The 13,216-nt window shown below is 34.1% G+C and overlaps 2 protein-coding genes across 2 annotated transcripts; one reads left to right on the top strand and one right to left on the bottom strand.

Annotated features, from left to right (window-relative positions):
• On the top strand, positions 37–2,444 carry LOC104763428 (putative FBD-associated F-box protein At5g53635). Its single transcript, XM_019240082.1, has 5 exons — positions 37–958; positions 1,044–1,183; positions 1,276–1,419; positions 1,927–2,025; positions 2,265–2,444. Exons 1-5 carry the CDS (start codon positions 37–39, stop codon positions 2,442–2,444), a joined length of 1,485 nt encoding a protein of 494 aa, XP_019095627.1.
• Positions 11,399–11,890, bottom strand: LOC109130495 (uncharacterized mitochondrial protein AtMg00810-like). Its single transcript, XM_019240081.1, has one exon. The coding sequence runs from the start codon at positions 11,888–11,890 to the stop codon at positions 11,399–11,401; it is 492 nt and encodes a 163-aa protein (XP_019095626.1).

Below are 13,216 nucleotides of genomic sequence, written 5' to 3'. Positions count from 1 at the left end.
AACCTGACTAGGGTAAATAGTCAGACCTTTAAACAAATGGCTTGTTCCAAAAGGTTGAAGGAAGAAGATAGGATAAGCCAATTACCTAATCCTTTGATATGTCAGATACTTTCTCATCTTCCCGCAAAGGAAACTGTTAAGACAAGCGTTTTGTCAACCAGGTGGAAAAGTCTCTGGCTTTTTGTTCCTAGTTTATTTTTGGCATGTTTGCACCTCCCAAAGTTCCATGCCTTTAAGAGTTTTGGTGACAAGTTTTTCGATTCCAATAGGGTTTCATGCTTACACCAAGTCAGGTTAGTTATTGGTAATATCGGATTTAAGAAAGGTGTAGATGATGCTCCCTTTTATCTCACGCCATGGATTGATGCTATAGTTAAGCGTAAGATCCAACATCTAGATGTTTGGTTTACACCAGGTCCTACTTATGAGATGCCCCTGAGGCTTTACACCTGTGAGACACTGGTCTCCTTGAAACTCTTTTATGTAACCTTGGGTGATGTCGAGGTTGTTTCCTTACCTTGTCTGAAGACGATGCATTTGAAATATATTTGGTATGGCAAAGAGGCCAATTTTGAGAGACTTGTCTCTAGCTGTCCTGTCTTGGAGTTGAAGATTTCCGGGTGTGTGAATGATGATGTCAAACTCTTTCGGGTGGTCTCTAGGTCATTGAAGAAGCTCAGAATAAAAACAGACATAACGATGATTCCAAAGTCTTTTGGTTCAAGATTTGTGATTAATGCTCCTCGACTATGCCTTTTGAGCATCAGTGATAAATTGTCAGAGAGTTTTATAATAAACGATGTGGATTCCAATGCCAAGGTAGATATCTCTCTGTCCTTTGGTTTGTATGTTTTGGATGAAGCAAGCATTTCATCGCGGAGAAGTACTATACGCAGTTTTCTCCACGGGGTTTCAAAGTTCAGGGACATGACTTTATGTAGAGACACTTTCAAGGTATGTATGACAATTTCGGTTGTATATGACATATGAGATTTTCTATCATGAAAGCTTCTGACCTACATTTTGTTTACATTTGGTTCCAGCTTATCTGCAATACTCGAGAATAGAACCGTTGCCTCAGTTTGGTGACATCTCCAGCCTGCGTGTGACTTTTCGTGTATCTGATTTGATATGGTTACCAACCTTTCTAAAGAACTTCTCAAACTTGAAGTCACTTATCTTGGTGATCATCTGCTTAACCTTATTTCTCATATGATCTGCGAAAGGTGTTGCCTATCTTTGCATTACCTTTACTCATCTCGTTTTCTTGGTCAGGTATGGAATACTAACTCTAAGAAGATGAAATCCAAAGAGTTGCGTCAATTCAGTTATTTCGCTGTGCAAGAGTGTTTGTTGCCGTCGCTTGAGTATGTTGATATCAAAACCAGCTTCTCAGGACATCCTGCAGAACTGATGCTAGTAATGCACTTACTAAAGAATTCAACAAATCTCAAGAAACTGACCGTACGTTTGAATTATTATTGTACAAATGAAAAGTACCTTGTCAAGACTCTCCTGGAACTCCCAAGACGCTCTATCACATGCAAAGTCGTCATATATTGACATGTAACGACTAGAGAGAGAAGATGTGAAGCTTAAGCCCTTACCGTACCAGAAATGCAGGTGTAGGCTTTTTGTTTAGAATCTGTTGATCTCTTTGTTTTCGGTAGCCAACTATAAGTCTCTCGTTCATCTGTAGAGACTATTATGGTTTCGACATATTTAAGGAACGTTGTTTTATAATAAAGTTAAGCAAATGACTAAATGCTTTACTTATTTGGTTTGTTTGTTTGTTTGTTTAAAAATCATATTTCATTTACTGGTATTGAGATATAACTAGGCATCAGGTACAAGCAGGGATCAAAACGAAAAGATTCATAAGAATAAAGAACAAATGCTGAGATGGTTTCCTTACCTTGCCTGAAGACTATGCACTTGACTTCTGTTTGGTTTCCCGATGAGGCCACTTTTGAGAGACTTGTCTCGTCATGCCCTGTCTTGGAAGAGTTGGAGGTTAAGGGAAGTGTTAGTTGTAAAGCTAAAGTTTTTCGGGTGTTGTCTAAGTCGTTGAAGAGGTTGGTTATAAGTTTACGCTTTTCTCTGTTTCATTTGGTGTGTTTTCATCCACTTTTTTTTTTTTTTTTTTTTTGTGTAACTCAGGTATTCGATTATGACAAAAGATCGGCTCCTGATGAGACGAATCAAATCATATTTTCACCTGTGCCTGAGTGTTTGCTATCTTCTCTGGAATTTGTTGATTTCAGAATCAAAACTGGGAACGTCTTGTAGCTATTAGGCTAGGAAGGTACTTCCTAGAGAATTCAGCAATACTCAAGAATCTCACTCTATTGACTAGTCATTCAAGATTAAAAAAGTCTGCTTTCAAGGAACTCCTTAAAATGCCAAGAGGCTCTACCGAATGTGAAGTCGTCCTTGACTGGTAAATGAGTAGAGAGGTTTTATGATTTTGTGGTATATACTATATACGAAGCGACAATGAGAGTCGTAGTTTCATGGTTGGTTTGATAATTAACTGATATTTATTATTATTACTTATTAGCGTTGTTATATTTACTCCCTGCTTTATGAATTCACATGACAGCTAGATCTTATATGATCAGCTCAAATGATATTGATCAACTCATAGCAGAGGGAGATAATATATATTAATAATTACAGTATTCCATTGAACCGTGTTTTACCCAAACAATCACAAATTTAATTTTAAAAACGAGTAAAGTTGAGTAATCATTATCTATCTTAACAATTTTTGAAGTACAAATTTGTGTCCTCTTCTCTTTTCTGTCGTGTCTACTTAAAATCATAAATTAATATCCGATTTTACTAATCAGATCCTCATTAATTATCTATACAAATTCTAATGGGACCATGTCAAATTAACCTTTAATGACTCAGGAATATTGATGTGGAGTATTCCTTATATTTCCTCTACTTGATTAAGAGTTTCTTTTTCAATTTTATAGCTCCGATTCTTCTATAAAAAAGTAAAACATCATTTAATTATTTTCGGTAATAGAAACAAAAATATCTCAATTCCATATACGATTTATACTAATGGTCAAAAACTAAATTCTAAATTAATTGATTTCGCAGTTTCCTTCTACAATCAAAAAAATCACATTCACTAATATACCGTAACAGAGGCAATAATATCTTATAATATATTTAATCTATTCTATTAAAGCTGAAGTACTCACTAGACTCAAATAGGACCATGGCTTTGTTTTGGTAGGTTTTTCATTAAAAATGATTAGAGAATCACTTATTTTAATTAAACTAACCTATAGTTTCGATTTATCTAAATGACCATTATACCCTTGGGTCGATCACTTAAAACTAACCGGATCGGGACGCGGATCCCCTCTGACCCGAAAATAGAAGACAAAAAATTTGCGGATCTGTTTGTTCTCCAGATTAATAATTTTTGGATCCTGTACATTATTTGATTCAAGAATAGTTAAACACACAACCAAACAGAGGTATAATCCCTATAAATAAGAATATTGGTATCAGAGTATTTAATGGCTTCAGTAATATCAAATATTAACTACTACCATACTTAATCCCTATAATTATTATGAATATTAATAATAATGAGAAATCTTTAATACTTATCAATTGTGACTTTGTTGCTTCCAAAATAATCAATAGATTAAATATGAAATTGTATATATATGTAAACTTATTTGATTTGCTTTTATATTATGAGATATTTACGGAAACAACAAATCAACTGAATACAATTAAATAAAAACAAATCATTATTTAGTTTAGATTTTTTTAATATTTCCTTAACGAAATTATAGTAATTAATTATGATTAGTATAGATGGAAAAAATAAAAACCGCAGAAATTATATATATGTAAAGTTGTAAAATAATTTACAGAAAATGTGTATTTTATATCCCATATCGACTAAATATTTTGGAATATGGTTCAGAATCACTATAAATATATGACTAATATGTTTTGAGTACAAATAAACAGGAAGCTTGATTTATCATGTCTCCAAATTTAACAGTTTAATTTGGTTCTATATTTGAGCTTATTTAAACTTTTAAAAAGTAAACATATTATAATATATTTACGTTTTTAAAAAAGTTTAAGAGATTAGAAATATTTAAATTCTTATAGAATGTTAAAATTATTATAAATATTTGAACTCCGTCGAAATTTTTAAAATATTATAATATATTTAAGTCTATAAAATATTTAATTAATATTAATATTTTCACTCTTAAAAATTTTAAAAGTGAAATCTCAAACAAATCTGAGATTTTTATTTTGTTAACTTTATCTACTTAGTAAAAAGTCAAACAAATAAAAATTACGATAGTGAGGGAAAACCTCAAACAAAGACAACCAATGTTGTTTTTAAAGAAGTTTTCCAAAAATCTCTATTAGGAAAAGGAATGGTAATTACTTCCTAAATATTTGGTAAATCATAGTTTTTTTTTGAATAATATCTATACTAAGAATTCTATATATATATATATATATTCTATTTTGGTGTATAGATTAAATACAATAAATGGTTGAAGCGGTTAAGGAAGGAATATGATACCTCCATCAGTTTATAAGTCATGTCTAATATTACTATTTTTAATTTTTTTCTTCTCTTATTGTTTACTGTGGATATTAAACATTCATAAACACAAATTATTATCATTATTGCTACAGCACGAGATTATATATTTTGTTAGTTACTTTTTTTGTAATTAGTATTTTTGTAATGTAGTTTTTTATTTTCACTTATTTTCTTTGTTTATATATTGTTTATTTGTATATTTGGGGTTATATAGTGTATAGATTCGTATATTTGAATTTTTTTTTTTGAATATTTGGGGTTATAGCTATCCCTCTAAGATGTCCATAATCCAAGAAAAAGGAAAATTAAAAAAAAAATTACTAAAAATAAATATAGTATTCTTAATGCTGTCAACAGACCGAGAGGTTGAGATTAGATCTAGGGCGTTTCAGCGACCGAGAGGTGTAGATGAGATGCGTGAATTAGCTAATGCTAGAAGTTTACTTGACTCTGAGTAAGGGATTAGATGAGTTTGAGTTTACTCACAATAGTGAATAGTTCTTAATGTCTGCTTGTTCATATTGCTAGCGCGAGAGTGTGGTAAGTGATCAAGGTTGATTTTTGCTAGTGCGAGAGTGTGGTAAGTGATCAAGGTTGATTTTTGCTAGTGCGAGAGTGTGGTAAGTGATCAAGGTTGATTTTTGCTAGTGCGAGAGTGTGGTAAGTGATCAAGGTTGATTTTTGCTAGTGCGAGAGTGTGGTAAGTGATCAAGGTTGATTTTTGCTAGTGCGAGAGTGTGGTAAGTGATCAAGGTTGATTTTTGCTAGTGCGAGAGTGTGGTAAGTGATCAAGGTTGATTTTTGCTAGTGCGAGAGTGTGGTGACAAGGTTTTAGAGATTAATTGTCTAGGACATAATTGCTTGAGGCATATAAGGCATCTGTACTGGTCTAGAATACTTAGGATTCGATTACCCCATCCTTACGAGCTTTCATATTTTATTTGTTTACATTTTCTTTACTTACTTGACCAATTACACGATCAGGTACATGATAACCTGCATCGAGTAATACTTCGAGCTGTTCATATCTCATTTGCTTACTCGATCACCCCACTCGATCCTGTACTCGACTGCTTGCATGGAGTGCTTAGGTCGTGTGGTTTCTTTGTTTATATTCCTTTCTATTATTTATTTTAGGACTGTTAGAACAAAAACCCTATCTGCTTGGCTTGACTTGTATTGTCCTGATCATATCCTTCCTGCTAGCAATAAACAACCATTTGGATTGATAACCTTTTGTACTACAACTGCATAGGGAATTGATACCCTGGCTGTAAACCCTACTATCAATTAGATATATAAAAAACACGATATGGGAGTTATATGAAGGGAAAAATTTGATACAATATTAATAAAAGTAAAACACATCATTATAACTCAATACTATAACACGAGTTAAATTTAATATTTTGTTAACACCACTAATATTAGATATATCAAATTGTATTAGTTTAATTAAGAGTGTAAAACAATTTTTTTTAGCGGTATAACGTAACATATATATTTATATAATATTGTAAAATATATATTTCAATTCAAAGAAACTCAATATACTCATAATACAAAATCATAAAATTTATACATAAAAGTACAATGCAAAAATTGTCCCGTGGTGTACCACGGGGTAAATCCTAGTATGATAACATGTTGTAAACTAGAGAAACTCGAAGGAGGTTTTCTCTTGTCTTATTATTCATGATTTAATGGAACATTACATATATATAGTGAAGGGCAAAGCCCAAGTACATTAGGATGTCTAAACCGACCTAGACTAAAGGAGGTGGCCGATGGGCTTTAATGTCTTGGACGTACATGGGCCGAGTACGGGCCGAGTATAGGCCGGTTATGGTAATCCACCATCCGTGTTTTACAACACTCCCCCTTGGATGATATAACCGTGCAAATGCTAAGTAGGATCTCTGTAATGCGCTTGGGGGTGCTGCCTCATTAAAACCTTACCAGGAAAACCCATTGGGACAAAACCATGGTGAAGGAAAAAGAGTACATCACGCATTACTCCCCCCTGTTCCAAGCATCCCTAGAAGTCCTTAAGTCTCCGCATTCCAATCTGGTGCGTGAGCTTCCTGAATGTTGACGTCGGTAAAGATTTGGTGAAGAGATCGGCTGAATTGTCTAATTAAGGAAGCTCACGACCTAGACTAAACCGACCTAGACTAAAGGAGGTGCTCCTACCAAACAAAGCTTTTTTCAGTAAGCTGGTTATAAATTATGATCGTATTGAATTAAATTCATTTTAGTACGGCGTCATTTCAATAAGCTGGTTTATAAACAAAACTTTTATCAGTAAGCTGGTTATAAATTATAATCGTATTGAATTAAATTCATTTTAGTAGAACTTGGACAATACGATAAATTTGTTTAGTATCAAACTCAGCCTAATAGGCCCAAAATGAGGGGAAGCACCATCTTCAGTCTTCACTATCACGAGCGTGTGCAACAAACAAAGGTTACCAAAGGATTCGTATATCTTTCTCGCTCGCACTTACGTTCGTCTCGTGTTCTTCAAATATTATCCTCCATACCGTACGGGTGTTTTTTTTTTAATTTTATTTTTTGGATATATATATGTCTAAGATTACTAACCTAGGGTTTTTTTTGTTTGGCTGATTGATCGTAAGCTATGTTTCCGTAATTTCATACGCCACCAAATCGTCTCTTTCTTAAACTTTCGTTTTCAATTTTGTTAGGTAAAGTTTTGTACACAAGAATAAAAAAAAACATGGTTGATAGAGAGAAACCGGAACTTTTGAATGGTTGGCAACTTTTCTTGAGAGCTGCCCTAATCTGAAATCCCTCGACTTGGTGATTAATCTGCTAAACCTTGTGATATTTTTTTTCCTCATCTCTATATGGAGCTTCTGAAATATCCATTCACTGTGTGATTAACTATCCTCTCATTTTTCCTCAACTACCAGGAGCTATATCACATGGAGAGAAGTCACATTAATTTATCATATGTGCCCATGAGTTTGCCATGGTCTCTTGAGTTTGTTGATTCCCAAATCACATTCTCGGGACTTGGTGCGAAATTAAATTGAAGATAGCAAGATACTTCTTAGAGAATTCTGCTGCCCTCAGGAAACTGACTCTACATTTAGATTCGGATTATACAGAAGATATCTTGAAGAAACTCTTGATAATCCCAAAAGCCTCTACCGAATGAGAGGTTGTCATTGTTAAAGCATAGGTAAATCGGTTGATGTAGTCTTAGTCTATTGAACATATGTTCCTGATGAAACTATTTTAGTACTTAGCTCGCCTTTTGTTTTCGGGTATCCAATGAAACATATGTTTTATTGAAGAGAAGTATGATCCATGTTTCAGCATGAGGGGTTAAGGAAATGATCATAACTTCGGACACCTTCAAAGTATTATTATACGTTTATATAATTTGTCTTCAAGAAAGTTTACTACGCTAATATCTTAATTTACAACTCTAATTAAGATCGTGTTGTTAAAGCGGATAACAATATATAAGATGTTCTGTTTACTATACTGATTTCAGTTGATTCTATTTGCTATGGATGGGCCTTGTATATCTTGAATGTGCTGACCATATTGTATATAAATAATTTGAAGTACAATGGTAGTTTTTAATAGTGTAATATATGTATATGAAAATGTCTTTTAATTTTGAGATATTTGGAAAATTAGTACATTTTTGAAACATAATTGGTAATTTATTACATTCACTATTTATAATTTGCAAAATAATCACCTTCAACTATTCACTACTATTTACATTACTTTCTAACCCTCAAAAATTCTTTTTATTTACAAGTATGCCATTAAAATTAAATATTTTATTATTTTATTACATGATCCCTTGAATTTAATAATTAAAATACTAATCAAAATAAATTTATATTCTAAAAAATTTTAGGTATATAAAATTCTATATTCTTGCATCTATTATTTGATATCCATTTTGTTTGATGATTTGTTTTTATTAGGTAAAATAAAGTTCACAAATTTTTATCCGTACAATCATTAAATATACAGATGCAATCCGTACAGTTTATTAAGTGTACAGGTAAATAATAATATATATATTTGAGGTGTACAGCTAGTTTAGTATACATATGTATATTAATATATACATTTTCATCCGTACAGCTGATATAAAGTACATTAAATATGAATAAATTAAAAATATTTCTATTTTTGTATTTCCGTACACTAAATGAGCTGTACGGATCCAACTACACTTTTGTAATTTCACAATAATACACTCTACCCCACTTTCTCATCTATCTCACAAATCTTCTATTACACAAATAGTAAAAACTACCTAATTATCTAATTATAAATAGTACATGTACTAAAAATCCAATTAAGTTTTAAAAATGTACTATTTTGTATAGAAACCCTTTAATTTTTCTAATTTGGGTAATAATTTGTTATTGCTACACCTTAAGAATTGAGTTTAGGTCTAATTTTCCAGAGATTTCTGATTTGGGCTTATTTGGCCTTTTTGGGTAATTTTTGAATTTTTGAATTTTTTTTTTCTCAACCAAGATTGCTATATTGATGAGATTGTATAGTGTACTGACTGGCTTAATGTTAGTGAAATCTTTAAGTATATTGATGAGATTGATATTGTTAGAGGTGTAATTAATTGTCGATTTTTAATATAATTCAAATTAGGCAATCTAAATAGTTGTTATGGTTGTTTTCCAAATTTACAACCGAAATTACTAGTATATTGATGAGAATGTGTAGCGACATTTCTGGATTAGTATTTGTGATAGAGAGGTAAATTAGAATTTGGAAACACACATAAATATAGTAACTATAGCATCGTTGCAAATTTCGCGGTCGTAACTCTTTCTCGCAATGTTGCAACACAATTGTGACAAATTAGTCTGGACTGTCTGTCTTATGCGTTAATTTTTTTATTTGTCTTTGCTTGTGACACCTACTTATGGTGCATTGTTATTCACTTCTATTCATTTTTCGAAGTCTTATTGCAAAAAAAAATCAAAATACTAATCATTTAGTATCTAGTATATATACATATTTACACAAGTATATGTTCCATCAATGTGGTAGAATAGAAGATGAAGAACTCAACTTGTACGTACTAAATGTTTTTTGAACAATGTGTGAGAGATGTATACACTGTTTCAAATTTGTAACCCAATGTAGAATCAATTTTCGAATTCACTGATAACAAGAATCATGTGAATGGATGATGAGTAGCTGCTTCCCTATAGAATTTTGGATATATATTAATAAATTTAGATATTTCTCATGTTTGACACTTGGAGTACAACTTTCATATCTGACTTTGTGATCAACTCAAATGTACTTTGAGCCTCTTTACCATCTTTTTTGGCTATGTGCACTATTTTTCTTTCTATACTTCAATTAGTATACTGACTTTGAATTTATTTTGGTGAAATCCGGTTACATAATTTTCTATTTGGTTCGAAAAATTCAATATACATAACTTTTTGCAATGTAAGAGCATAATATCATTATTGGGAGAATTCTTCCCAGTTTCTCAAAAAAAAAATTAATATTTTATTTTGTAACTAATAGAAAACTTACAGGTGTAGAATCAAGGTGAGAAGCGTTTCTACTCTGAGAATTAAAATAACAGTTCTTTCTCCTTTTCTCTCTTTTTATATTATTTTATTAATTTTTAGTAAAAGAACTATGCGAGAGTAACCACCACTAATGATGGTCTAAGGGTCAAATTAGAATTTGGTTCAAGTTTTTTTCTGTATAAAAAAATCGAATGCTTGCCTCATGTCCTCCGGTGACTCTCTCCGCATCTCTGGTCTTGGAGGAAGCCACTTTTCGTATCAGAATCGTCGCCTCGGAACACTGCATTCCAGTATTATGCTATATTTGCCAGTTAATTTCATCTTCACTTTTTGCCATATTTAGAAAATTTGTTGGTGTATCCTGAATTATTGTTCAAAAAAAAAATCAGATTAATAATTTGTTTAAAACACATGTTTAAATTTAATTAGTGCTTACAAAAAAGAGACATCTCATTAAGTAAAAAGAAATATTCTGTAAAAAAAGAAATTAAAAATAAAAACTGTGTTTATAACTATGAATAAAATAGAACATGGGAGTTTTACTGAATAATACTTTCTTTTATTAATTCGATCTCAAGAAACTTTACAATGGATATAGTGAGCTTATATATTAGCAAACATAACATTCTAGAGTTCTATCTTAGGGTAGGATTGAAGTCCACTTGGCTAACATCTAGCCGCACACCTCTGCTGAGATAGCATTGAATTGGTTAGCCAGTACAATAGGGGAGCAACAAGTTGGTATAGCTTTCGTCATGCTCTGCACCGGTTGTGAAGTTGTCGGCCGATGTTTCGGAGAAGGACTCTGATGCAGAGCAGGACCCCCTTGTTGCAGAGCAGGACCATTTGTCCTCTTATGTTGAGAGGATGATGAATTTTGACCATATGGGCCGTGAGAGGCCTTTGCAGCTTGGGCTTGAGGCTTTATACTTTCATGCCCCCGCAAACTGAGTGTGGGAGAGACTCGAACATTCAGTTTGTTGCGCAGATGTTGAAAAGGTCGTTGAGCCAAGGATTTGGTAAACATATCTGCAAGCTGCTGTCAGCTGAAATTTGTTGGACCTCCAGGACACCAAGTGCAACACGTTCACGAATATAATGATAATCAACGTCAAAGTGTTTAGAACGGTTATGAAGAACCGGATTAGCGGAGAGATAAACTGCAGAGAGATTATCGCAACGAAGGACTGCTGGATGAGATTGAGAGATTCCCAAATTAATCTTGCAGAACAGAGGAAATCCAAGTGAGTTCAGAGGCAGTAGCAGCAAGAGCTCGGTATTCAGCTTCAGTAGAGGACCGTGACACAGTTGGTTGTCTCTTAGCCGACCAAGAAATAACATTTGATCCCAACAAGACACAAAAACCAGATGTTGAACGATGGGTATCCTTACAACCCGCATAGTCACTGTCACTATAGGAAACAATAAAGAGATTTGTGCTCCTAGAAATATGCAAACCCATTGCAGACGTGCCACGAAGATAACGAAGGATGCATTTGAGGAGACCAAAGTCAGAGACTGTAGGAGAGTGCATCCGCTGGCAAATGAAGTTGACTGCAAATTGGATATCAGGACGCGTAATTGGCAGGTACTGAAGCTTCCCAGCGAGACTCCGAAAGTAAGATGGCTCAGAGAACAATCGTTTGTCCTGAAAGACGTGATCAAGTCGCAAGGGAAGTGGTGTGTGACATGAATTATAGTTGGACATATTAGCATGGTGAAGGATTTCTTCAGTGTATTTAGTTTGATGAAGAAACAGACCTTGAGGATGAGACTTTGCTTGGATGCCAAGGAAATAGTGCAAGTTAGATAAATATTTCATTGCAAAGCGAGATTTGAGCTCCGCAATGAGAGACTTAAATAACGTAGGATTGGATCCAGTGAGAAGTATGTCATCGACATATAGCAAAAGGACCAGGATGTTACCATTATGATGATAGGTGAACAACGACGAATCCACTTTGCTGCAGACAAAACCAAAACTCCAAGAGATAGTCGCTAAACTTGTCATACCAAGCACGAGGGGCTTGCTTCAAGCCATAGAGAGCCTTTCGCAAAGAGCAGACATGATTCGGGTAAGCAACATCTTCGAAACCCGGTGGCTGAATCATATACACCTGTTCTTGTAAGTCACTGTGAAGAAACGCATTCTTCACATAAAGTTGAGTAATAGCCCAGTTCTTCGTCGTGGCAACGGTAAGCACAATCCTGATGGTAGAGGTTCAAACAACCGGACTATAAGTCTCATTAAAGTCAACCCCAAGTTCTTGGTTGAAACCTTTGGCAACAAGGCGCGCCTTAAGCTTATTCACCGTGCCATCAGCATTAAGTTTAACGGTGAAAACCCATCGACACCCCAAAATATTCATCTCATCCGTAGCTGGAATCAAGGACCATGTATGATTCTTATAAATGGAGTCAAGCTCATCTAACATAGCTTGTCTCCATCCCGGATGAGCCAGAGCCTCTACTACAATTGTCGGAAGAGACGAAATTGTTTTACTAGCCACAAGAGCATACCTTGGATTTAGTTTGTGAATGCAAGCTTTAGACCGTGTATTCATTGGATGAAGTGATGAGGTTGTCGTGGTGTGATCCGTATCTGTAGTGGGAGAAAGAAGATTGAATGTCCTCTGTTGTGAGAGTGGAATCATCTCCTGAGGGTGACACTGCATGACTCGGTGATGGACAGGTTATGTCATCTTGAGGGTACTCCACCACACAATCAAGTGACAATGGATTACTTGTTGTAGGTTGCGCTGGAATAACCGGAATGTTCGAAATTGAGCATCAGTAGACTGCCAAGCCCCAAGTAGACAAGTTTTATGTTCTGTAACCAGCTCTCTATACTTATCCATGAAGGAAAAACATGATTCATCAAAGATGGCATGCCGACTAATGTAGACATGACCAGTTGGTGGGTAGAGACACCTATAGCCTTTGTACTGAGGATGATAGCCTAGAAAAACACATTGGAGAGAGCGAGGATCGAACTTATGTTGTGTGAATGGGCGAAGACAGGGGTAACATGCAG

Source organism: Camelina sativa, chromosome 18 (genome assembly GCF_000633955.1).
Source record: "Camelina sativa cultivar DH55 chromosome 18, Cs, whole genome shotgun sequence".
Taxonomy (NCBI): Eukaryota; Viridiplantae; Streptophyta; class Magnoliopsida; order Brassicales; family Brassicaceae; genus Camelina; species Camelina sativa.
The sequence above is the reverse complement of the archived record's forward strand: the minus strand, read 5'-3'. Positions and strand labels throughout refer to the sequence as shown.

Bases quoted from the DNA above. Each gene is read 5' to 3' on its own strand.
- LOC104763428 (XM_019240082.1), top strand. From the start codon at position 37: ATGGCTTGTTCCAAAAGGTTGAAGGAAGAAGATAGGATAAGCCAATTA. The intron at 959-1,043 runs GTATGACAATTT...ATTTGGTTCCAG, and splicing joins TAGAGACACTTTCAAGGTAT to CTTATCTGCAATACTCGAGA. The intron at 1,184-1,275 runs GTGATCATCTGC...TTTCTTGGTCAG, and splicing joins ACTTGAAGTCACTTATCTTG to GTATGGAATACTAACTCTAA.
- LOC109130495 (XM_019240081.1), bottom strand. From the start codon at position 11,890: ATGTCCAACTATAATTCATGTCACACACCACTTCCCTTGCGACTTGAT.